The sequence below is a fragment of the Acartia tonsa genome, chromosome 4, assembly GCF_053477335.1.
Source record: "Acartia tonsa isolate MP-2025a chromosome 4, ASM5347733v1, whole genome shotgun sequence".
In the NCBI taxonomy this organism is placed as follows: domain Eukaryota; kingdom Metazoa; phylum Arthropoda; class Copepoda; order Calanoida; family Acartiidae; genus Acartia; species Acartia tonsa.
Window position 1 is genome coordinate 46,159,727 of NC_137263.1, and position 27,988 is coordinate 46,187,714.

The 27,988-nt window shown below is 30.4% G+C and overlaps 1 protein-coding gene across 1 annotated transcript; it reads left to right on the forward strand.

Annotated features, from left to right (window-relative positions):
- The first annotated feature begins 3,474 nt into the window (after positions 1-3,474).
- LOC145317418 (insulin gene enhancer protein ISL-1-like) lies at positions 3,475-27,746 on the forward strand. The gene is made up of 8 exons (XM_080158494.1): positions 3,475-3,818; positions 5,455-5,561; positions 9,583-9,949; positions 16,347-16,612; positions 16,915-16,965; positions 20,945-21,005; positions 21,743-21,888; positions 25,554-27,746. The coding sequence occupies exons 1-8, from the start codon at positions 3,707-3,709 to the stop codon at positions 25,866-25,868; spliced, it is 1,425 nt and encodes a 474-aa protein (XP_080014620.1). The 5' UTR covers positions 3,475-3,706; the 3' UTR covers positions 25,869-27,746.
- Positions 27,747-27,988: the final 242 nt, after the last annotated feature.

Below are 27,988 nucleotides of genomic sequence, written 5' to 3' on the forward strand. Positions count from 1 at the left end.
GATAAATTTATATACATCCCCAATGACGATACATAAAATTTACCTCTTATATAGATTAAAAGTAGTTGTTAAAACGTTTAACCACTGAACTTAATGCATCAACCAATCAAAATTCACTAAAGTCCCCAAAGTTTTTAAGCCAACATATAAGAAAAGTTATTATAAAACTTTGGGGACTAATGTAATAAACCACCCATTACTGGACAGGTCTAATACATATTTTCAGATTATAAACAAAACACGCAAAGGAAATAAATTGGAAATAAATATAACTCGTGAGAAAAATAATATTATCAATAATAATTACATTTTAACATTATATTTATGCAAATATGCTTCCGTAAATATTGACAGTATTGCTAATAAAGTCATTTTCGGTAAATATTCTTCTATTTTGGCTGACTTGAAAGCGGTCGTTGCTCATTGTATCCTCTTACTTAGCTGCTAAAAAATAATCGCAGCGTTCCGCACATTTTGTTTATCAGCCGTTAGAACTTGCTAAAATTTGACGTGTTTTTCATTAATCTGCAGCTGCAGGCTATTTTTATAAATGCAAAGGACTTGTTGCTTTTAACATGATGTCAGGTACGAGACCCAGCCATGCCACAGACACCGCAAATCCAGCCGCTAAATTTTTGTTTTAATCAAATGTGAGTAACATTTGTTTCTCAAAGTTTGGGAGGGAGAATATTTTCTAATGGGTACCAAAAAAAACATATCGGAGTAGGTAGATCTAAAAACATGCAAGTCTTCTTAATTAGTAAAAAAGTTATCCTACCGAATTTTCTTCAGATATACATAATCTTAAAGTTTAAAAATGGTAATGAAATCAAACAAAACTTGCAAAGTTTTATAGGAAACAGTTTGAATCTATTTCTATTTAAAGTTTAATTTCCCAAAGGGGACTGAATTTTTTTAATACATTTGGGAAAGAAATTATTAAAATCATATGCATTCCAATATAAGGTTTACATGCTTCTTAAAGTATTTTCGATATTTGATGGTTATTTAAAGCATCGTATTATAGAAGGCTTTTCGTGGATATTAAAATAAAAATTTATAAGATTAATATCTGTTTGTTAGCTCCGAGGGGCTGAAGGCCCTGCCTGACTGAACTGGTTCTAATCCAGCGGATAATAATCGGTTTCGAAGCCATACTGGAAATAAACTTATAGAATTATTATATTGATTAGGCTATGTCCTATAATTTTTCATTTTAGCCTTTTCATAAATTGTTATCTCTTTTTTTCACAAAATTTTTTTTTCATGTAATCTTGTATAACTTATTTACATGATAGTTGCAATACTACCAGGGATCTAAAGGAATAAGACAATAAATTGATGTTCATCCCAAATGATGATAAAATAAATGCCCCCTTCTGTAGATTACAATTAATTGTTCAAACGTTTGGACACTCAATTAATAAACCAGCCAATCAAAATTCAATAAAAGTTCCCAAAGTGGTTAGGCCAACGCATAAGAAAACATTACAAAACTTTGGGGACTAGTGTAATAAACAGCCAAATTTAACCTCCCTTGTGTAAGAAATTATCAATACATTACTATAAAAAAAAGTTTTCAACAAAATTATTCAAATTTTAATAAATGTCGCGGACGGACTAACAGAAATAGAAACATGCCCTAATTGTAGAATATCTGCGCTACTAATGGTGTGTGTGTGTAAGAGTGTATCTAGGATATTAAACTACATTTGAAGAATAGTTATTTATCGCATCGTTTTATAAGCAGCTTTACGCGGATATAAAAATGTCCACTTATATTATTAAAACCAGTCTTTATGTCTCGTGTTGCTGAAGGCACGGGCTAAAAAACTGGTTTTAATCTTAGGTACATTTTCATATTCGTAGAAAACTGGATATAATACGATGCTATTCATAATTTTTCAGTATGGCTGATATATTAATCGGTTTCGAAGCGATACTTGAAAATACAATAAAATTGTCGGCGCATATATAGACATACATCAGAATTGATTTTATTAAATTTATTGACTTAAAACATTCTTTCCTTATAATAAATACAAGATTAAAAAGCTAACGGAATGTTTAAAAATTGGGGGTTAACGAAATTTAGGTTTTTTATTTGTGTAAATCCATGAAAACCAATATTTAATCTAATATTTAAACATACAGAGTGAGTAAAGCTAATATTTAAAGAACAAAAACTTATATAAACAATTTTGAAATGTTAAAAATAAAAGGTTTTTTCCTTAATCCTATTTCTGAACCACCAGACACTTCGACCCCCATTTAGAAATACACAATTCTGGTCCCTGCCGAGAGGCATTAACCCTGCGATGTCCAATCCATACGTAGGACTTTCTTTGCGGGCCTTTTAAAAAGATTACTTAACCTTTTTTATCCTGTAAAAAATGACAAATGCGCTTTCAATTTTTCGTTTGTGGTCCAGATGCGATATGAGGGAAATCGTCTTCAGATGAAAAATAAAGCTCAAGCCTAGCCTAAGAAACCGGTAATAATTAATTTTGATCTTATCAGCTCCGAAGATTTCATAATAACCTGATTTTTTATCCACTCAAAAACTATATCTTCATTTTTCAAACTTAATGAGTTGGGACCAAAAAATCTTTATTCCAAAAGTTGTAAGGGTGGTTGAAACTTATGTAAAAGGGTACAGAATAAAAAATATTAGACTTTTGTGTTTGATATTTAAATGAAAAGTATTATTTATATCATTATTTAAAAGTAAAGCAATACATATTTTAAGTTGCTTTTATATTACAGAAAATGTAAAAAAGACCCTTCTGAAAAATTATCTTATTTCAAGAAGCATAACTTTTAATGCCTCTCTCCACTATTATTTTATGACCCCCATTAAGAAAGCTACTTTAATCCCCCCCACCCAACATTACCCCCCCCCCATTTTTGCCTCCATTAAACAAATATATGTTTAAAAAATTTATTTTATCTTTCAACGCTACTTAGACCAAATATACATGGCTTTCTTTTTCAAACATTTCCAACATTTTTCACATCCAATAATTTAAACATTTTAAAATTCTTGGCATGTAGCGAAGAAAGAGAGAAAGAGAAGTTGACATTAGACGAATATGGAAAATGAATTGGGGGATAGGGGTGGTGTAGAGTGGAAGGTGACTGAGTTGCACCTCCTTCCCTGTGCTCCTATTGGCTGACTGAGCGGAGCTGAAGCGCGGAGAGAGTAAAAGTGCCGCCGCCTAACTTCGCAAGAACCGTCCATCAACCTTTCTTCAATCCTTTCCCTTCCCCATGTCGTATACAGCGCTCTGTCACTTCCCCAACTTGTTCCTCTTTGATAATAATGGATGCTCTATCAGAGACTTTTGACGTGGGGAAATATTCACGACTATGAGCGGGCTTGGAAAAAGGGAAAGGGCAGGGCACTCTTTAATGGACGTGTATAGGGGATATATTTGGGGGGTGGGGCAGAGGGTATCTATGTGTGTATATTCTAGTTGTACTGCAGTGTGAGGACAGCTGATATACACACACAGAGACACACGCAGATACACTATTTACAAATAAAATTATTAATCACAACATATAACCTTTTTGCAATCATTAAATTTTCATTGCAATAGTAAAAATGATTTTTTCATAATTTATTATTGGCTCTAATTGTGACAATTGAAAAGTGATTATTGTTTGCATGGCTGGGGTAGAGTGAGAGAGGTCCAGTGAGTGCATGGGAGTTGAGCTCAGACTATTTAGTGATAATATGAAGATGAAACATAGTCCTCTCCATTCCATCCAGGAGGATATCAGGATGTCTGGCGTTCTGGAACCTTTAAAAAGAGGTCATATTTTTTGCCAATTTTTTCTCAATATTCTATTGCCAAAAATTGTTGTTTGTGCCTTGAAAATTAATTTGGTTGCCATATTAAAATGACTGTTTTGTTAAAATTTTATTTTCATCTATTTTTGCCCTTATATGTCTTAGTTTTTTCTTAAATTTTTTCTTTTGTTAATTTTTATCAATGTTCTTAAGCAAAAATTGATTTTTGAGTCTTCTGAAATTATATTTGGTTGTCATTTCTTAAAAGACTGTTTTGTAAAAAATGTCTTATTTCTGCAATAATCTGTCGTATTTTTCCCTTAAATAGTCCTCGATTTTATTATATAATAAAGTAAAGGTTTTTAATTTGTCTTGCAAACTACTTTAAACTGAATTATCAATATTAGGTAATTTAACAGAGGTCCGAGGATGGTTTTACGCTATTTCTTTTTAAAGTAGTCCTGGAATGGTTTGAGCTAGGATATATACACATTTTCTTCATTCAAATGAAGAGCCGCAAAATGCTCGGGATGCAGCCGCTTTTAGTATTTAAAGTATTCTAAATATAGTTATTTTTTTTCAATATATCTGTCAATTATTATTTTGAAGAAATATTTAAATTTAAAAAAATACATTTGATTGTAAATAAGATAATTACACAATACTTGATTTCGTTCACACCAATTTCAATGCAAATCATTTATATATAATGATTATAAATTAAATTTACCTATTTAATTTGCAACAATGCTTCTGAATCATGCGGGGGATTAAAAAAATTTAAAAGCCTGAAAATTGCTATTATTTATCACATATAAACTTGACCTAACTTGATATCCCAATTAATCTCACCAATAAACACATATTATTGTATACAGGGATCTAAAGGGATAAGACAATGGCCAATAAATTGATATACATCCCCAATAATGATACGCAAAATTATCCCTTCTCTAAATAAGAATTAGTAGATGAAACGTGTGAACAATTAACTTAATGAAACAACCAATAAAATAACACTGATGTCCCCAAAGCTGTTAAGCCAACGAACAAGAAAACGTTATAATAATACTTTGGAGACTAGTGTAATAAACATCCCAATGTCCCCTCCCTCCCTGTCTTATAAACCTTATACAATGCATATAATGCTTTTAACTTTAAATTCACAAAACTATCAGGTTTAAGATTAAGACCATTTTATCGTCTAGTGTTACATGCTAGGCTCAACAATTTTAATATCAAGTTTTTTTTTATATTTCTATAAATGTATTCAAAGGTTCTGAGGCGAATTGCTTTTGATATTTTAAAAGCTTATGTTGGATGTGAATATTTTATTTTTGGATTACATTTCTGCTCAATTTAAAAGGAAAGGATTAAGTATCCTATAAATTCTTTCTACAAACAATTATCATCTTCAAAACCAATTAATATCCGCTAGATTAAAACCAGTTCTCTGTCATATTGAAAACTCATGTATAGTATCGTATTAAAGTAAATTTTCCATGAAAATAAAAATAAAATCATAAAATTAATACCAGTTATGTTAAGCTGGTCCTTCGGTTCATCGGGCCTAACAAAACTGCTTTTAATCATATAATTTTTAGTTTCAATATCCACAGAAAGCTAGATGCGAAAAATAACTTTTCTTTTTCTTTTAGGATTAGAAGGGCACCCTCCATGTTGTGTTGGATGTGGAGCTCCTATCCATGATCAGTTCATCCTGCAGGTTTCACCTGACCTCTCCTGGCATGCTGCCTGTCTTAAGGTAAATTATTGGGTTATCCTATAATATAAAGTAGTACGGTATTTGTCTGTAGCTTAAGATCTCACTACCCACTAAGGCGATTGGGTTTTACATTTTAAAGAACCTTCACAAAGGTCCTGGGGTGGTTTTAGCGATTTAATTTTTAAACTTATTTCTTGGGATGGTTTTAGGCTCTTTTTCTACTCTTTTCTAACCTTTCAAATACAGAGCCCCTAGAGGCATAAAGGATTTCTCATAGAATATATCATTGTACAATAGCAAAAAATATTGTAGCTAATAAATTAAATGATATTTTTCTATCTCGAATGATTCAAATTTTGAACCTGGAATATAAGGCGGAAAAAAGCCAAAATCATTACTAATTTGATCAAAATATTATCATAGTAAAACATATATTAGTTATCTTATTGACAGAAACAACACTTTATTGAATTTGTTCAAGATTTAGCATATACAGCTTTTTAGGTTGATTGCTTTTTAGACCCCTTAAAAATATTTTTTTAGGTTTACAATAAATAGATACAATTTACAGAAAGTAATAATAATAGAACTTTTACTTTAGCACATGAAGCTAATGATATTGATATACCTTGCATTAAAAACCAGAATATGATTAATAATTTGAGTTAATTAGGTTGCAGTATCGTGACGCATTTTATAATAAGGGTCAAAATTAACTTACGCAAAACTAGCTTATCTACTCTATAATTCACTTTGTCTGATCATCCGTCAGTAAGTTAGTCCGTAACGCCATGAGGCAAATGTGATTTTTTTGGCTGCTATTGAAAATAGACAGCTGATATTTTCAGACATTAAGATTTACGCATTTAGTCTATACATTGTTTTGTCTGTTCTATAACTTACTTTGTCCGTCTGTTTATTATATGATTTTTGTATGCTTCGCTATAGATGTTGGCATCCTTGTTATTTTTATGTACATTCTATATCTTTTTTATTAAACGAATTCACTCGCTGCAAAATGATATTTTTAAAAAAAAGTTTTACATTTTATTTGAAATACTGTTTAAAATGAAATAAAACCAGTATGTGGTATTATCTATCAACTGTTCGTAGAACCTGTTTAATTATATGATGTGTGCCACGCTTTTCTTCAATAGAATCAAGATATTTTGTGGTAACATTGAAAAACATTTAGACCAATAAGAAATTATATTTATAAGACATTCTTGTGTTTTAAATGATTTATTCTTCTTATTAGACAAATCATAGACAAATCAAATATGATAATATTACATATTATAAACATATTTATATATATACATGTTAAAACATAATGTTATATTTTGATTTATATTGATTTCATATTACTTTTTTGAAAACAATGGAGATCGGACGTTATCTAACAGCTAAAATACTTTGTATTGTCCTTATATTCTAAAACAAAATCTATAAAATTAGTTACTAAACTGTAATTTAATCCGATGGAATTAAGTAGTTTTATGGTAAATTGTGCTAACAGTAAAGTTTGTGAGAAAAAGTTATCCTCATTCCATCTTATAATACATTCTTCCTTGCTTGCTTTTAAAGCCCTATCTTTTGCTATCAGTATAAGTAAAGTTATTTGTGTGAAGTCATCCCCTTTAAAACAATCATAATAAATATTAAATAAATAAAAATTTTCTTTTAGAAAGATAAATTCAGGACATTCATTATTATATATTTTATCCAAAAATGTGGCCATACAGTGAGCAAAATATTTTGCAAACTTGCATTCAAAAATTGCATGCTCACTGTCATTTATAACTTTGCATGATTTGCATAAATTGCTTTCAATAATATTCCATTTAAAAAGTTTGTTAGAGCTAACTAATGTACGAGTAAATTGTTCAAAAAGAAAACTCTTAAAATACATAGTTATGGGCAAGTTAAGTATTATATTAAAACTATATTTAAAACTTTCCATGTCTGGGAACCATTTTTTGTCAATTTTTCGTGAATTCAAAGAAGGATGTGCTGACCAAATCTTTTTCTTGTGCATTTGCTTAAAATAAAGGGCAAAAATGGAAGGAGAATTAAATGACATTGTCATGATAGTTTTATTTGAGTTTTTGCTTTGTTTTGAAGAAATACATTCTAAAGTATTAAACTCAAATTCATTTGATATATTTTTAACTATTTTTGCTATTTTCTCATATAATTGGTTATGTCCAGACAAGGTTTGCTTTAAATTTTCGTTTATAATAGGAAGATAGAGAAATTTATGTTTAATTGGCATGCATTTAATAATTGATGCTAATGTAACAATATTAGAGTTAGTGAGTATTCTATTTTCTGCGTTAGTAAATTTAATATCTTTAGACCAATAAGATGTTGAGATAGTTGAGTTAAGAAATGTTAAAGGCTTCTTTTCCAATTCTTCCATAAAAACACATAGTTTTCTGAAGTTTTTTTTATCCTGCATTGGATATAGCAAATCGAATTTTGTTCTGTACTTTCTAATAGTCTTAGAGCCAAAATTTTTAGTTATGGAAGAAATTGGAACATGCTTGTTTGCAAGAATTATAGCTAGATTTGATTTTGGGTACTTTTCAGCATGTTTTAATACATTAAAAAAACTAGTTAACCAGATTGAAAAGCTCTGTTGTTCTGGTAACAGCATATTAAGTCCCCCATCAATAAAATCTAACTCTATTCTTTTTTTAGCTACTTTAAATCTATAGCCAGAAGGACTTGACCAAAGAAATTTAGATGTATGTTTCCAAATTTGTTTGTTCATTGCTTCATTTGGACTATAAACTCTATAAATATGAAATGCTAATGAATTCATGAAAGCAAGGCAAACATTTCTTCTTTTAAATATGTTTGATCCATATTTGAAAGATATCTGTCGAGAACGGTTTGAAAACTTTTCTAATAATTCCTTGTATGTTAATTCATATGCATTTTTAAAGTCAAAGGAAAGATATACGCCTAAATGTTTTACATGGCTACAGGGTGCACCCAAAATATTAAGGTTTGCAGGGCTATTTCCATAAACGAGTATTTTTGTCTTTTTAAAATTGACTTCTATATTTACTGTTGATTTTAATTTTTTAAGAACATTAGAAATGGTGTGAACATCATTTTCTGACTTTAATTTGAGACCTTTGAAACCATCATCTGCGAAAAATATTGCTGGAAGATTTTGCTTGTTTATTTTTATAAGACATTCTTATGAAGCTTTTCTAGTGCCTATAAAAAAATTACGTCGTACTGGCCTACCATTGGCCAATTAAAATGTATAATGGTCTACCATTGGTAATTTAGTCTTTGTATTGGCCTATAACTGGTCATTTGTTATAAACAGGTTTATACTTATCAAGTATGTTAAAAAATAAATAATATTTATATATAATGTTTAATTTATTAGATAGTCTGAATCAATTTTAAAGAATTGTTAAAAAAGGTTATATTTTTATATAAAATTCATGGTATGTAAAAACATTGCAGCAGGGGTCTGATTTTGTAAAGTTGATGTCTTGAAAAAATCTTGATTTGATTAAAGTAGAGCGTAATATCTGATGAAACCAATTATGAACAGTTTTGTAATTCTACTAATGAGTGAGATCAGATTTCAATTTCTTATCCAGGATGACCTACAAAATAACTTTAATCATAATTATTATTGTCTTTTTCATGTATTTTTTTTTGATGAAATATGCTATAATAATCTAAAACCCTATAAATGTAGGTATGTCTATTTACCACATTGCATTGGTTAACCTAGAAAAGTATAACTAACTTTTTTGTTTTTGAGATTTAAAAATTAGAACTGATTTTTTTTCTATGAATAATGTTTTTTTTCAGTATGGCTTCAAAGCCGATTAATATCCACTGGATTAGAACCGGTTCTCAGCCAATCTGAAAACTCATGTATAGCATCGTATTACAGAAATTTTCCACGAATAGTAAAAAATTTGTGGCCTAACAAAACTGGTTTTAATCTTTAAATTTTTTATTTTAACTTCTCCGGAAAGTTGTCTGTAATACGATGCGATAAACAATTGATTTTTATTTCTAGTGCCACGAGTGCCAGATGTTTCTGGACGAGAAATGTACCTGTTTTGTGCGGGACGGCAAGACCTACTGCAAGAAGGACTATATCCGTCTGTTCGGCGCCAAGTGTGATAAATGCGGCAGTCAGTTCGGCAAAAACGACTACGTGATGCGCGCCAAAAACCGGATATTTCACCTGGAGTGCTTTCGTTGTGTGGCCTGCGAGCAACAGCTCATACCTGGGGACTCGTTCGCCCTGCAGGATGACGGGCTGTTCTGTAACCAGCACCACCGGCTGGACAAGGATGGTGATGGTGAAACTAATAATAACAAGTCCATGGTAAATAACAACAGTAATAACAGCGAGGACGGGGATGATAAATCAGAAGAAGGTAATTTTTCTAAAATAAACAATGTTCTGATAAATTCATTGCAGTGAAAAAGTCTTTTTTTCATAATTATTTATTTAATATATATTCCGTTGAACATGGCACCGTCTTCAGTCTTTGTAGTTTAGCTGGCTGTTAAATGTAAACAATTTTCTATTAATAATTTAGATGCTTGTTTTATAGCTTTTATTAATTGCAACAAATTTGATATTATTATTGGTAATCATCTAGTTCATTTAATTTACTTTATAATAAAAATCATATTGAAATTTTAATTAACCATGCAATTTCATTATATTTACCAATAATAAACAATTTTAGCTCAGATGTTTCGGCAAAAGGCAATTTTTTAGTTTTTGAATTAAGCAGTATTAAAATATGATTTTTTGTGATATTATTGAATTCAACTTGTTTGTAATTTATTGGAATTTCCTATTTCAATTACAAAAATCATGTTTTTGAAACCATTTACAAATTGAAGTAATTTAATTAAATATATCAATATTAGATTAAACAATTATTATAAAATGTTTAATAAACAGCTGATCACGATTACGGATCTAAAAATGTATCCTATTTTGTTAGCCCAAGGATTGGGCCAACAAAAAATATCAAGACCATTTTTTTTATAACTATGAAAGATTTTTTAACCTGTTTATTCCAACGGAAGTAAATTAATTTTATTCGGAGCCTATATGGAAAAACTATTGCTGTTTTACTTTTATGCTCTGTAAATAACCCTTTAAAAAAATAATTTTATCAAGATATATTAAAGTAATATATTCTAAAAAGGATATTTTATGTCATAAATCAATTCTAATATTAAAGTTTAAAAAGAGCAAGGATTTCAATTTCCATATAAGCAAAACTCATAAATTAAAGAAAATAATTTAATAATATGAAGGCATTTAATTAAATCATTGTACACATACGACGTAATTTAGAAATATATCACACATGAAAAGAAATGAAGTACAGACCCCAAAAGAAGATAAGTTTCGCTGTTAAAAACTATTAAACACATATAAAAAGCACATACAAACATACACTTTCATATACATTTGTGTATTAGGCATTATCCTATTTATTTCAAGTAGAGCAACAAAACACCCCCCCCCCCACGTCCTTTTTTAATTCCACTTGTGATGCTCCTTCAGGTTAGGATTGATTTCCCCCACAAGGGCTAAATAGGTTTTTGAACTAAATTGTAAATTGGGAGGGGGGGGGGGGGGGGGTGAGGTCCACTACTCAATTCTAGGGATTGTACCATGTATTGAATAAATATGCCTGGAAAATCTCACTCCTTGGCTAGGCACATTAAAGTTAATGCAAGCACTCTTCTCTATATCTTTACATCTTCGGAGTAAAGCCACTCTACAATTCATAAATGATTATTTCATGGACAAAAAGAAGTCAGTAAAATTTTAGTCAAAGATAACAATCTATCATTTGCATTAAACTTGTAAATGGATAATTTACAAGAGAACTTTTATCATTATTACTTATAGACAATTATCATTATTACTTATCAATTATAAACTCATGTCCCTTGTTCAACATCATCCTTGTTTTATACATAAAATATTTGAAAAACATGATATCAATATTTGAGTAATGGGTTGAGCCAAGTAAACAACTTTTTATTTTACACCCTTATTCATTAATAAAAATCTGTTTTGGCTTATTTTTAACAGTGCAGCTACTCTTTAACTTGCAGTATATGTCAGTTAGTCAGTCTGTAACGATAAAAGGGAAAAGTATATGTAAGAAATAGGAGATTCCATGCTTCGAGACTAATGGATGTTGTCATCCTTGTCAATATTTTTCTTTTAAAAATAGAATTATCAGGAAGATTAAATCCTTTTCAGATGCATTTTTGTTAATGTTAGCAACAAAAGTGCAATTTTATGTTTAATGCACTAAATTTATCCCCGGATTTTTCCTCAAAATTTATCTCAACTAGAAGCATTTTAATATTTTTTGAATTATTGGCTTACAAATGAAATGTCATAAGAATGGCTTAATACCTTTAAAAATATTTAATGTAACCTGTTCTAGGACAATAATACCAACAACTTACCCCTCCCCACCCTCCATCATGATTCCTTCTTATAAGTTGTTTCTTGCTATTTGAAACTAATGGATATTGTATGTTATGTCAACATTTTTCATTGCGGCAGACAACACACAAAAAAACTTTTGTCGAACAAAAATGAAAAATGCCACGATCTATTTTTTTTTCTAGGCTTGAAATAATAATCTGGAATTCTTTAAACTTTTTATTTAGAATTATGGATTAGTTTTATTTTTAAAATCTTTAAAACTATATTTAATTTCTGTTTCACAATAGTTATTATTGCATCGTATTATAGACAACTTTCTGCGGATATTAAAATGAAAAATTGTAAGTTTTATTATTATTTACGATATTTTCTTAATATTCGTGGAAAAATGTCTGTATTTTGATGCTATACATGATTTTTTAGTATGGCTTAGAATCGGTTCCAATCCAGCGGATCTTAATCGGCATCGAAGCCTTACTGGAAAATATGTGACAAAGTTTTCGTTGACATACACGATGTCAGAAATTTAAGATTTCACTTGCACAATTTATATCTTATTATCCAATCTCCAGAATTGCGAATTATTACTACAGCACCAAAATCCCCCTCAATTACGCATCGCCTTTTATTTATTATCCATTAATGTCTTTTAGCGAAAACTTGACTGAAACAATAAATACGGAATTGATTGCAGACCTAGCTTTGTTTATTTTGACACGGGCTTAATACTTCCTCTTTTGCCATGCATACAACAACATTTCTGCTAATGCAAAAAAATATAAAAAAAAGCATTGTATTTTCTTTTTTTATCTGGAATTTTTACTTGATAAATCATATCCAATTTTTTTCTTTAAAATTACAGGAATTTTTTAGAGAAAAAATGATGTTTCGCTATTTAAGGTTCACTATTTATTTGTAATGTTAAAACACTTTTTAGAAAAGTGAAGTGCTCACTAAAAGGGTTCTCTAAAAACACACACACACACACTCACACACACTCACTCACTCACTCACTCACTTACACACACACACACACACACACACACACACACACACACACACACACACACGTGCCAAGAGCCGCCTAATGGTTGAAGTTCACTTGAATTATGTTATTATCATATTTTTGAAGAATTATGTGAAATAAATTTTAGTGGATTATCCGCAAGGCAAATACTTGAAATAGTATACCATGTGAAATATCTTAACTTTCATGAAACTATTTACTTCTAATAACTATTTTAAGTTCAATGGTTTCATAAGTATAGATTCGGTGGCGTATACAATAATTCAGCAGGGTTTGAAAAAGTGGAGGGCAGGTCTTAAAATTTTGAAATTTATTAGGGTGTTAACACCTCCATATACTCTTCCACCGTACACTACTGAATAGAATAAAAAGCTAGGATTTTTTAAAGACTTAAGATTAGCACGTAAAAAATAGTAAACTGTAATAAGAATAGTTATTAATTGCACGGTATTAAATACAGCGTTCCGTGGATATTAAAATGAAAAATTATAGGATTAAAACCACTTTAGTTAGCCTCGAGTGACTGAAGAATATCCTTGGAAAATTGTCTTTAACACGATGCTATGCATGATTTTTCAGTATGGCTGAGAAACGGTTTTAATCCAGCGGATATTAATCGGTTTCGAAGCTACAATGAAAATAATATTGACAACCTCAAAACTTTTTAGTATCCCCATCAATAAGAAATATTATTACCCTTATCCCTGGTTTAAAACCAATATGATTTAAAAATGACTTGCATAGCATTAAGAAAATATTAAATTTAAAATGAAAGCAAATACGGAATCAAAGAAAAGGATTTTTAAGTGGAATTCCATTTTAAGCTTGTATGTATGTTTGTGTGTGTGTGTGTGTGTAGATTTGATTGAATAAATAATGTATAAATTGGTCAAATATTTGAATATTTGATTAAATAACTTTGGAATGTATAATATCATAAAGCAAACACATTTTTTATTAAAAAAAATTTTACCTAACCATTTCCCTTTCTTAGGTGATTTTTTTCAAGCTTCTTGTTAGATAAAACAAGACCCTACTAGAACGAAAAAACTTTAATTGAGAAAAAAAAATCGGTTTCATTAGTTAAAATTGTTATCTTGCTTCTGATTATTTTTTTCTAAATTTTTAAAAAGGTATTAAAAAAATTCACCTGAAGAATTTAAGTATTTTTTTCTTTAATATACAAAAGCACAATATCTGGGTTTATTTTATAAAAACATTTAATTTTTTAAAAAGAGTAAAATTTTTTTCCTTTGTCCCAAAGATATATCAATAAGTGTGACGTAAAAACGATTAGCTTCAAATTAAATATTGATTATATAAATTACATCTCTTATTTTGACGCGCTACGCATGATTTGCAACTAAAAATTTGGATTAAAAGTTAAATTGTTATTTCCCACATGGAGGAAAAATTGTCACAATTACAGGGGAGAGGGATAATAAAAGAGATTTGATTAAAAGGTGCTTAAAAATGTAAAAAAATTTAATTATTTTTTCATTAATAATTGGGTAAATTTTCTTTATATTGTAAAAGAAAAATAAGAACTTTTAGAAATAATGTTAATATATGAAGAAGTTTTTTCTTTTTTCAAAGACTTAAACAAAAATGATCATTTTATCATTATTTTATTACTTGGATCTTACACCAGATTTTCATATTCTCTAATAAAGTGTAACAGGTAGCGGGCTAAAAAACGATTTCTCTTCCGACCCCTTTACCCCTTCCCTCCCTTACGAGTGGGTGAACGAACTGATCAATAAATGAATGTCCATGTCAGCAAGCTAAATTTGTTTCCCCTGTCATAATATCCACGTATATTTCTACGTCCATTTTTTTTGAAGCATCACCTTTCCCTCTTTTTCTATTTGAAGCCGTGATAAAGCAATAAAATTGTCCCTTTAATCTGTAAACCACATGATAGAGAGATACCATTTAACAATTCTAAATTCTAATCCAAGAAATTAGAAATAGAATGTGGTTCTTCACGTAGAAATATTGGTAGCAAGATTTAAAAAGTTATTTTAGATTTTTATATTTTATGGTAGCGAGACAAAGTGTCTCAATATTCAGCCATGTGACGTCATAAAAACGAGGAATTATCCATCTCTTTTTAAGGGGTTTTCTTTCCCACTTCTCCTTTCATCTCCTTCATTTTTATGACGTCACATGGCTGATTTTTGAGACACTTTGTCCCGCTACATTGTATTCTGTTAACAATTTGAATTGTGCTATTAAGGTTCCAAACTGTGTATGCTGTTTGTATTAAGTATCTCATATAAAAAAAATCTCGTTCAGTTATTAAGAAGATGCAACTTTTCAAATTTGATAGCGTTATATATATTTTCATTACGTAAAAATGAATTAACCTATATAGGTCCGTGTTATAGGTAATATAATTAAACCCAGATAATAAATGATTTATATTTTTACTTATTGGTTTTTATGAATATAGTTCTTAATTATAATTTTCTAGTTTGTTTTAACATTTTAAGATACAATTGATGTTTAAAACAAAATAGAATTGAACTTACCTAACTGAATTTACCCTGTACAGGAAAAGCCCCCTAACCTATTAAATATTTATGAATACACTTATTTTAAAAGTTTTTAAAAATTTCACGATAGATAATTCTTGAAAAAAGTACATTTTCTTGTTAAAAGCTTATGTTAAAAAGTTTTCAGTTAAAGCGTATCCTACTTTGAACCGCTCCGCTCCCCTCCCCCTTTTCTACGTGAAAGTGTGGGAGTTGGGGGAAATAGTTCCACGAGAGTGGGGAGCGTAATCTAGCGCTAAATTTTGGCGGCAATTCACCTGATGTTTGGGAAGGAGGGGGTAGGTTGGGGTAAGAGAGGATTTTATTTTTTTCCACCAAAAAAAATATTTATAACTTTTCAACCACATTTTCTTTAATTTCAAACTTTGTGGCTCATTTTTTCAAAACCAAAATACAAACAAACTTTTTACTTTTTATTTATTTACTTTTATAAATAAACTTTATATATATTTCTTTTGATATTAAACATTTTGAAATAAAGTTAAGAAATAACGTTTAATTAGCTTGTTTCCTTTAATTTGTAAGACTAGACTTTTTAAGCCTTTATATTTCAAACAAATTTTACCTTTATTTCAACTGTTTCACATTTTCATCGTTCTTTCTTAATTAATGAAAATAAAACTAGTTTTTAAACAATATTTTTAGAAAAAGATAATGATCTATAAAAATCTGTAGATTAAAAGAAATTGAAGTTTTATCTATTAGTTTAATATTATTCTTTTTATATTGTAAAATTGTATTATATTTTTTAGATACCATTGGAGACCTTTCTGACGGAGAGTCCATCTCCGGCGTTGACTCCGAGGGTCTGCTAGACCCATCCAAAAAGGGAAACAAACGCAACGTGCGCAAAACTGCGCGCGCACGAACCGTCCTGAGTGAGAAACAGCTGAGCATCCTGAAGACCTGCTACTCGGCCAACCCGCGGCCGGACGCCTTGATGAAGGAGCAGCTGGTGGAGATGACCGGCCTGTCGCCCAGGGTAATCAGGGTCTGGTTCCAGAATAAACGGTGTAAGGTAGGTCATGAGTTTCTTTTTTGTTTGTTTATATAAAAGTATCAAAAAACTCTGTTCACTTTAGAAGAAGAAAACACAAATTTAGTAAATTAACCTTCCCCTAATTTCCCTGCAACTTTTTACTTCAAGATATGATTCTGTACTTTAGTTATGACTAGAATGAAAACTAATTTTTCTCCCATTGAAAAAAGATATTTAAGGCTCTAATCAACTTCATAAAAATTTTGAAAAGAGCAATTGAATTTGATACTAAATAGCAAATTAGTATAACAAAAAAGATTTTGTAGATTAAATTTTTCTAGGACAAGAAGATACAAAATAGGATGATAGAAAAACAGCTTCAAGGAGAAAAGGTAAATTTTAACATTTTTATAAACATGACAAGGGGAAAAAATACTACAATAGATGAAAATAATTGGTTAAAATTTGCTAGTTTGGACCAACCAATCGAGATTTAATAAAAATAACAGAAGTTTTTGGGCCAACGAATAACCAGAATTTGTGCAACAGTATACCTATAGTCTCATATTACCTCCCTTCCTTTAAATATCACATTGATAAAATTAGTATTTTCATGGAAAAAAAATTGTTAGATGTGCTATCAAATCTATTGTAATGTAAATAAAAAAAGAGATTGTTTGATCAAATGTAGTTGAATATCCAAATTGTAGGTTCAACTAATAATAAATATCCAAGTGGATATTCTACAACATTTGAGCCACATTGTCAAGCAGAAAATTTTATTACAAGAATACATCAGATTTATTCTTTCATATGATTATAAATGATATAATATAATTGATTTGTTCAATAATATTAACAATTTTTTGTGTATTTTTTGTAAAAATTAACATAAAATGTCCATTTGATATTTTCTGGACATTAAGTTCAATTTTTGTGCGTCAATGGTCAGTGTTTTTTTTATATTATAGCATTTTTAGTAGCTCAGATATTCTACAACTTAGGTTTATTGGTCAATTTGTCCAAAAAATATCAGGAATTAAAAGGGATAAACCAATGGCTGATACATTTATGTTTGAATACTCAACTAAATTAAACTTCCAATCAAAATTCACTTAGGACCCCAAAGTTGTTAAGCCAGCGATTAAGAAAACGTAATTATAAAACTTTTGGGACTATAGTGTAATAAATAGCCCATTGTCCCCTCTCTCTCTGAGATTAAAAACGAATATGTAATTTTAATTGATTTATTTACAGTACCCTTTAAAACCTTTGAATTCAGTTCCTATATTTAAAAAAAAAATTCCCTGTGCTTATTATAAACATATTACTTACTTTACAATTGAAACAATGAACTATGAAAAATGACTGAAATTAAAATTTATCTTTATATAAATAAAACTTAAAGTTCACACCAATATACAAAGGTGTAAGTGTGTTAAGCCTAATATACATACAATATAGTTTATATTTTTATTTTCATGTAAACAGTGCAACTACTGTTTGCACTGGGAGGACCTCTGTACACACACTAATAATAAAGATTACTGTTTACTAGAGATAACAAAGATAATATTGTGTTGTTTTTAATAATCACATCAAAGTAAGGGTGAACAGTTCATTATAATAATCGTTCTTGATTAATAACAAGAACAAGAACCATTCTAAAAAAATACATTATCAAGGATGACAACATCTATAAAAGCGAAGCTCTGAAACGGTAGGATAAACGAACATTAACACTTGTATAGTGTCAGCACAGAACTAAATATTCAGAATATAAATGTATAAAAGTCTAACTAAACAAAATCGTAAGTAAATTTATTGAAAAACTGCTAAAATACAGGATAATGTTTAACGACATAATTTTAGTTTTAGGACTTGATTATAGAGATGCTTCGCTTATAACATTGTGCTTTGTTGTCCCAGGAAACAGTATTCCAAAAATCGACAAATAGGATAATCATATCAAATACATATTTTGCCTAAATGAACGAAGAAAGCTATCCGTTTCGGACGGACAGACGGACCGACCACTTTGAAAAATCTATTTGGATTGTTCATAGGAAAAATATCAAATTATCAAATTTATTTGCATTACACATATGTCTCATATCTGTAAGTCTGTGTGTGTGAGTGTGTTGTGTGTGTGTTTGTGTGAGTGTGTATGTGTGTGTGTGTGTTGGTTATGTGTGAAACCCGAGACGAATGGTATGGGTATGGTAGATGAGAATGTTATGGATTGTTGTTGTATGTGTTTGTAATTTTATCCTTTGTTTGTCCAACCAACTTTATACCATCTATTGTAGATAGTGGACAATTTACTGCAACGTCTTGCGGTCGTAGCGGTCATGCGTCATATTTGAAGGGTGACGCAAATTTCAGATCTCGTTTTTCGCTGATTTTCCTTCATAAGATAAAAGCGATTCTTGCAAGATTATTTAATTCGTTATAATAAAAAGATAAATTTTTCTCAAATTGCGAAATCATGGATCTGAAATTTGCGGCACCCCCCCCCCTCCCCCCCAACGTGAAAGTGGGGAAGAGAATAAGGGAGGGGGTAGAACCGGTTAAAATAATGTTTTGTTTTCTTGACTTTAAATTAAACTCTATCCTAATGTATACCAAAAAAATAATCATATTTCTAAAAATTATCTTGAGTATTTTCTAGATAAAACTTAAAAGAAGCAATCCCAAGAATTAAATTTGAAAAAACCGTAAAGTTATTGGGGTATCTAAATGGAGAACTCAATCAATTTAATAGGAATAATACCAAGAAAGAACTTTATAAAAGCACACAGAAAATATTTTCCCCAATATTTAATGTCTATTCTTGAACACATAACTATTTTCTAATAAATTTATTACAATTCATTTAACCTATTATTTTATCATCTTAAATCACATAAAGGTTATGTAATCCTATTTTTTAGATAGGTGTATATACTATACACTCATTTTTACAAAATTGGCGAAGTCACTATATAATTATATCCTATAATATGAAGTAGTGAGTTTTTTTGCCTTACCGTTAATATTTCGTGACTTCATCTACTTTGGAAATTTTTATTTAGGTCCTTGATAGGATTGTAGCTATTTTAAAAGTATTATAAGATGCTCCTGAATGCAAGGGGCGCAGCTGGTAGTCTTATTTAAAACAAAATAATGTTATGAGTGGAGCTAGGCCCAGATTTGAACAGATTTAGATTTTAATCCGCAATTATGAGATTATTTTGTCAATTCTGAGACGGAAAGCTTTGGAAATAAGTTGATCTTTCTTAATTCTCTCTTAGATTTTTAATAGCGTAGCAGCTCTACAATTCATAAATCAAAAGTATTTCAGATACATTTCTTTTTTTTCTCATCTGTCATTATTATTTTCTAATGCATTTGATTTTCAATTATGAAATATATTTGAGGTTTTTTAGTGTGTTTAAAATAATGATAAAGGTACCAATTGTTGAAACAGCGAATAGCGTCCAATAAAAAATGACGTCATACAATGCAAATGACCTATGTTAGGCCAGTATACATTGTAATTGACCAATGGTAAATTGTATACTTGCTTATCATTGGACATTTGTATTGTATAACGTCATTTTTTATTGGACACTATACCCTGTTTCCCAATTGTTGCGCTTTTTCTAATGTTTAGGTCCTTGGTTGTATTTCTAGCCCCTACCTTAAATCCTCTTTTTATTTTCTCCATCTCTAGATGTATGCCTAAAGTCATGATCAGGGTGGGAGAGGCCAATGGACGTTATATTGATCTACATTCCTTTCTTTTCCCCAAAATGATTAATTAACAAATTATACAGAGTTTAGTTTTATTATCCATTGTGTTATCCCTATATCCCTGGCTATATCTAAACCATTGACTTCTCAGGAATAAAAGGATGTGAAGCTCTTTAAAAAATGACGTCGTATGATACAAATGACTAATGATAAGCCAATACACAGACTAAATAACCAATGGCAGGCCAGTATACATTTTGACTGACCAATGGTAGGCCAAAATAACGTCACTATTTGTAGGCACTGTAAAAAGCTTCAAAGGGTGTACAAGAAACTTTTCTTTTCTTTTATTATGCCAGTAAAATATTACAATATAAGCCATTATAGATCGATAAAAAAAAGATACGTTTTAAAAATAAATAAATTAAACTTGTAAAATATATTTTCACTGGATACCAAATACCTTGTATCAATGAAGAATTTTGGATTAAATAGTATTAAAAAGATTTTAAAATGTCCATCAAAAATATTTCTTTATATTTATTATTATAAATATTTAAATGAATATAGATTGTTGATAATTGTTCATAATAAAAATTATTCTTGATAAATTAATAACTTTTATTTTCTGTTTAGGATGGAAGAAAACTTGGATATGGAAATATGCAGGGGATACCTATGATTGCCAGCTCGCCAGGTAACGAAGCATTCACCTCAAAGCTTTTTATAGTTCCTGTAAAAAACGACGTCATACTGGCCTACCATTAGTCAATTAAAATGTATATTGACCTGCAATTGGCAATTTAGTCTTTGTATTGGCCTCTCATTGGTCATTTGTATAGTATAACTCAAGCTAGAATGAACAGAACATTTCGAGATTTTCTTGTAATGCACTGTATCGATTTGAAACAATATTGCTGACAATATTGTTTATAAATTAAATTAATAAGAAAACCGTGTATTGTTTTAAAAGCTTTCATAATTTCATATTAAACATCTCATTAAAAATACATAAATCATTATCAAATAAATTTATTTGTTGATACAGAGATGGTTCAATGAAAGATTGTTTTATCAAATCTATTCTAAAATTTATTTATCTTAAGACTGATTTTCCAGGGATCTAAAGGGATAAGGCAATAGATAAAAATTAGATGTACATCCCTAATCATGATACAAAAAATTACCCCTTCTCTGTAGATTACAATAGGCATTTGGACACTCAACTTATGAACAAAGCAATCAAAATTTTAAAAAAAGTCCCAAAAGTTGTTAAGCCAACGAATAAGAAAACTTTTGGGAGTATTGGAATAAACAGCCCATCGTCCCATCTCTCCTGCTAATTATTTCAAATCTATTGATTATTTATCTATCTATTATCCTTTTCAATCTTACCATCTATCTATTCAAATCTATTAATAAATTTATCTGTAGTACGGCACGAGAACTCTGGAATGCTGAATCCTGTGGATATCCACGGCTACCAGCCTCCATGGAAAGCCCTGACAGATTTTGGTATGCAGCCAGACATGGACAGACTCGAGCCTAACCATCCATCCTTCCAACATATTATGTCACAGGTACACAGCATTTCCTCTATCTCATATAAAAAATATGTTCTTATTTTGGTCAGTTAGTTGCATCACTTTATCATCTAGGGGAGTCCTCTTTTCACTAATGGTAATATTTTTTTCCTTTAAATTTTCTTTTTTCTTAGCAATGTAGCCTAAAACCCAATTAGTACCTTTACAAAGTTTCATTGAAAAGCATGTACCAACAGATCTATTTAATATATGTTTAACTTATAATAAAAAAAAAAACAATATATTTAATCTAAATAACGATAAAGCTTCTGTAACTTTTTTTGCATGTACAATATTGAAATGAAAGAATTTGAGAAATAAAAGCCCTTGCAGGTCAAAAGTTTTATTTTATTCTGGCATACCTAGGGACCAAGTAATAGGACTATGAATCGTAATTTAATTTCAAAGGGATGAAGACAAATATCAGCACGATTGTGCACTCCCTCCCCGGACATACCTAAGATGAGATATGTAAATATTGGTAGAAATAGAAAGTGAATATTTATTGATGAAACGATGGCTAGACAATTTACACATATGTATGCTATATGTAATATGTATCAGGGATCTAAAGGGATAAGACAATGGCTGATCAATTACTTTTCCTCCCCAATGATGATACACAAAATTATCCCTTCTGTAGATTAAGATTATTGGTTAAAAAGTTTGGACAATCAATTAATTTAATCAACCAATAAAAATTTATTAAAAGTCCTCAAAGTTGGAAATCAACAATTAGGAAAACTATGTTAAAACTTTGGGACTAGTGTAATAAAAGGCCCATTGTCCCCTCTCTTCATCCCCGATCGGCAAAAAAAATTGTATCCTGTAAATCTTAAAATCAAAATTTTGCCCAAGAATAAATCACATTTTTACCATCTGATGGACGTACTGCCGTACGGTCGGACAGACAAGATATATAATTGGGTGGCTTCGGTACTAACTCTCTAAATGAATGCATCAAGTTATTTGCTTTTTAAGACAAATAAATGCTTAAATCAAATAAAAACCCAAACGATTAAATAAAACAATCTTAGCTTTTAAAAACTTTTTGCCATTTTAGAATGCCTTATTAAAAGTATATGAATAATTATTTTTTTTTCGCGTTTGATGCCGCGTTAATTATAGATATAATTTTCCTAGTTTTGAAATTATTAAAAAACAAATAGTAAGCTAAGAGTGTCTCTTTGATAAAGTAAATAAAGGAGCTACTTCCATGTTTGCTTAACTTACCAAGTAATTATTATTAATTAATCATTATTATGAAAATTATACGATAACATTAATTAAAATCCTGTATTTATACGTCAAGTTATAGTTATCTATGTAGATTAAGAGAGAGAAGGGGAGGGGCGGGTTTATCTTTAGTCTAATGACACTTATACATCGAATACGAGCACACGACAATTTAGGTCTTATTGTCTAGGCATCCCAGTTAAACTAGAGGCAGTATGTTGACTTAAAATTGTATAGGTTTATGTCGACTAAATGGTATTTTAAACTGCCTATATCAAGCTTGAAAATTTAACTGTTATTTCAGTCGATATTAACAGGGATCTAAAGGGATAAGACAATGACCGATACATTATTTACATCATTAATGATGATACACAAAATTGCCCCTTCTGTAGATTAAAATTAATCAACTTATTTAACTATCAAATCAAAATTCACGTTAGTCCCTAAAGCTGTTAAGCCAACGAATAAGAAAACGTTATCATGAAACTTTTGAGATCAATGTAATAATCTGCCTATTGTCTCCTCCCCTCTCTCTCTCTCTAAGATAATATCAATCCCATCGAAAAAAGTCGTATATGTTTGCATATTAATTAATTAAATTATTTTAATGACAATTAAAGTTCTTTGTTGATATAAGAACAGCAGCATGTACATAGTTTAACAGGGTATGTCTATACTAGAGTGTGTATGTGAGGAGTATTTGTCAAATTTGTCGGCAACTTGAAGATAAAAGTCTAGAGCTTAACTGTCCAGTTATTTCAGTTAGGTCAGCCATCTCCTCCCCCTCATTAATGGAGGGTGGGATATCCCTAATATAGGCCTTGAAAATAGGTGGTCACTCATGTGTGTGTGTGTGGGGGGGGGGGGGAGGTGTTAAGGGGTGTGAAATAAATAGGCAGTTGTGTCGGGGGGGTTGAAAAGGCCTATCTTCGTATCTTTACCTTTATCATAGGATACCGCAGGGGTCATTAAGCAAAGTAGCTCTGGTATCTATACGTTGGCGCCATGCACACATACATACACACACACACATACGCACACAAATGCACACAGAAACAAAGACTATTTATTTATCTTTATTTGTGCATCGTCGTAAGTTGAACTCTTAGTGAAAGTAGATTTAAAAGATGTCTATCTGTTGGAGATTATAGTTCAATATTATTATTGTCAAAAATTAATTACTTTGACCTTAGGGAGGGTTACCCTCATCCAGCTTCTATTTTTTTTGAGGAAAAGAGATGGGGCAGTACAAGTCTTGTTTTTTAGGAGTATCTTATTCACAGATATAGGAAAGGGGACAAAAAAATAGCCAAAAAAAACCATCCCATGACTTTAATCTAAATTAGCCTAAAACTATCCCAATACGATTTTTCAGATAAAAATTATAGACCTATATGCTGAGACGTTTCAGAGATATTATAGGACACCTATATTTAAGGGACAGCTACTTTAGTACATAAATTAAAAAAAAATAATATGGAGAAGCATATTTAACCTGTTTCTGTAAAATAAAAAGCAAGAAAAAGATAACCCACTCCTCTATTAAGATAGGAAATATCTTACTTTTTTTTATCATCTTTCCTTCAGATTTAACTGGCTAACTCCTCTTATCTTGAAATCTTTTCACTCTGTGGCTAGGGTTTTTATACCCGCACTTATCTTTACTTTTAAGACAGGGGTTTAACTAAATATTCAGCCGTTTTTAAAATTTTATAGTAATAGATTGTAGATTTTTTTTAAAAATGGCGGTTCGGCTGATTGTTTTTTAGCGGCAATGGATTGCTAAAATTGACCAGTTGCGCCCGAATTTTGGACCACATTATTCGGCAAATTAGACCGCAAGCGGCTGAGAATTATTGACTTACAATGAAAGGTGGTTTGCTATCAGATTTTTTATACAAGCTGTGGATGACTAATATTAATAATTTAAACTTTTTAAAACTCATATAAGATGTTAAAATTTATATCTTAAAAAACTGAGACCCTGATCTAGTTTAAACTAATCGATATATCATTGCTTGGATGTTGCTCCAGATTTTCATGTAATCTGAAAAGGTGATACTCCCAGCTGGATAAAACAACGATACCACACAGCCAACCCCTTTACCCCATCCCCTCTCCTCCTACCAGATGAACCATTTGACCAACAAATGAGGTCCATAATAGCAACCTTAATTGATGAAAAATATTCCTCTGTCAATATATCCACTTATTCTGTATCCATTATTGGACTGTTGTTATCTGTTTCTGTGTTCACGCAACTCTCTTTTATATTCTTTTTTTTGACGGACTTCCCCGATATTTTAACATGCAATCTATTATTTTAGTTTCTATGTCCTAAGCAAAAGATCGCTTAAACGACTTAATTAAACCTTTTCTATGTTTTCTTACTATCGATTTTAAATATTAATAAAATTTTTCAGATGCACGGCTACCCTGACGGAATGCCACCTGGATGTCGCCTCCCGCCACCACCTCCACACGGCCTTCCTCCACCACACGAAATGATGTACGGCGGACCCCCGCCTCATCCGCCAGACATGGGCGTGCTTGGCCCTCCCCCACCTGACATGGACCCCTCTTGTTCTCCGCACGGGGACTGGACGCGTGACCCGCCACCCGGCACTACAGACCTGTACCCGCGCATCCCGCCCGACGCTGGAGACGCCGACTTCCCCTACCTGGACACAAGTGATGATAGTGGCCGCCACACAGGACCAGATCCGTCCTCACCATAATGTTAGGCCAAGAACGCATGTTCATCTGCCCCGCTGCTGTTCAAGATTCATAACTGTTAGAAGAAATAAATTTTATGGACGTAAAAATGTGATGAGTCCAGTGTTTAATCATTTTAATATAAAATGCCAAATAATCATTTTGACAAAACTTTCCTGTAATAAAAACTGAAACCAATTAAAAATTGGCCAGGAAAGGATAGAGCATGTGCCAGTGTGTGTGGTAACCCGCAGTTCACCTGTGATTCAACTAAATATGAAAGACGAACATAGAAATCTTTAATAAAGGTTTTAATAAGAAAAAAAATACAGCCGACAAACTAAAATTAAAAATGCTACTTGTACTATTTACTTATTCCTTTTTAAAAAGAATACAATATATGTGATCTGTGATACACCGTTTTTGGATCAAGTGGGAAATAAGAAGAACCTCTTTTATTGGAAGTTTTTTAAAAGTCTGCTAACGTAATGAGATATAGATTCAGAGCATAAATTTCTGCACATCAATAGATTCGATAAAAATGCCTAAAAACAATCCTGAATAAAAAGTACTCATTAATGTTCAGGTAGCGCGCAGCACATGTGTAAATATGATTTTACGCGCGTTAAATTAGGCAGTGCAATCCTTGTGCATTTTTGACAATTTAAGATCAAATGCTGGTCCAAATGACGTGTCGTTAGCAGCTTTTAAATTTACTGAAAATTTTTTTTTGTACTTCTGACTTGAATTCAATTTTTAATTCATTTTGCGCTAAATAAATGTCCATATTGGTTAGGCAAAAATAATTGTAAACATGTCATGTTTGTCTTATTCTTATTTTAATTCATTCTTATATTAACGTTTCTTCTCTTATTATTAGATCCATTACTTTATGATTCAATATTACAATATTACATGCTAAGTATGTTTTAGGGCAAAAAGGAAAATTTTAAAACTCAAATTTATAATACTTTATGGAATTATCTAACATCTAGATATACTAATCGTAGCTGTGTTTAGTGCCCTAGGAAAATGGGGATAAATGTCACAGATTTTGGCCTACCTATTCTTTTGACGTTATATTACAGGGAAAGAAAATTTAAGGGGAAAAAACCCTAGAAAGCTTTTGGCCTACCTATTCTATTGACGTCATAGTAGAGGGACAGAGAAAGGGAAGGGGAAAAGAAACCCCCTAGAAAAGTGATGGGATATAGAGTATTTCCTGATGTCAATAGAATAGGTAGGCCAAAAGCAGTGACACCTATCCCCATTTTGCTAGCGCACTATAGACAGTTACTAGGTATACACATTTGATTCGATGTAATTCAATTTATTAATTCTGATTATACACTTTCAAGTAAATCATTTGTTTTTTTGTTTGATTGCAAAAATATTTTCGTTTGTGTCAATGGAAAAAATTACACCTTAAAAGGTTTTCAATGTAAATTGTTATGAAAAATCTGTATAATTGTAGTCCTAAATATTTATGTTTAATTGGTAAAATAAGTCAAATTCTAATATTTATGTTTTTCAAGTAAATTTCTTGCCATTTATTTACTAACAAATATTATCAACTTCATAGTTTATTTCATTTTTTCTTATTAATAACATAACTTTTATTGATTTTTCTATTTTCTTTGAAAAAGTAAAAAAAGTTTTAAATTCAAATTATGGTCCTTATTCAATGCATTATTATTTTATTTTATTTTTTTGGTGGAACTGTTATAGTAATTCAAATTTACTTCATAAAAATTGTATTTATCATTTCTATAATAATAGTCAAATTTAGAATATAAAAGATACAATTTTTATTAAAAAGTATGGTTTTATTATTTGTTTTCATTTATATATCAAGGTGTTGATGTTAGTATTGGAAAAAAAATAAAGAATAAAATAAATTAGAATAATTCAACGTTTTTTTTTGGGGGGGGGGAGGGGTGCGTCTTTGTATAGATAGGTATGATTTTTTTTGTGTCGCAGCAAATAAAAATCACTTTAAAATCATTAAAGTATTTTTGCTTTAAAAGATGTAAACACACAATTCCCTTTTAAATCATGACAGGAGAGGGTATATCCCACACAACCCCTTCTTGTATTCATCATATATCATATCATACCTAGAAACAGCAACATATTTTTAAGA

What these genes read in the sequence shown, in the direction of transcription:
- LOC145317418 (XM_080158494.1), top strand. Translation starts at nt 3,707, where the DNA reads ATGGGAGTTGAGCTCAGACTATTTAGTGATAATATGAAGATGAAACAT. An exon ending in TCCAGAATAAACGGTGTAAG is followed by an intron (nt 16,613 to 16,914) that starts GTAGGTCATGAG and finishes AAATTTTTCTAG; the next exon opens with GACAAGAAGATACAAAATAG. An exon ending in AACAGCTTCAAGGAGAAAAG is followed by an intron (nt 16,966 to 20,944) that starts GTAAATTTTAAC and finishes TTTTCTGTTTAG; the next exon opens with GATGGAAGAAAACTTGGATA.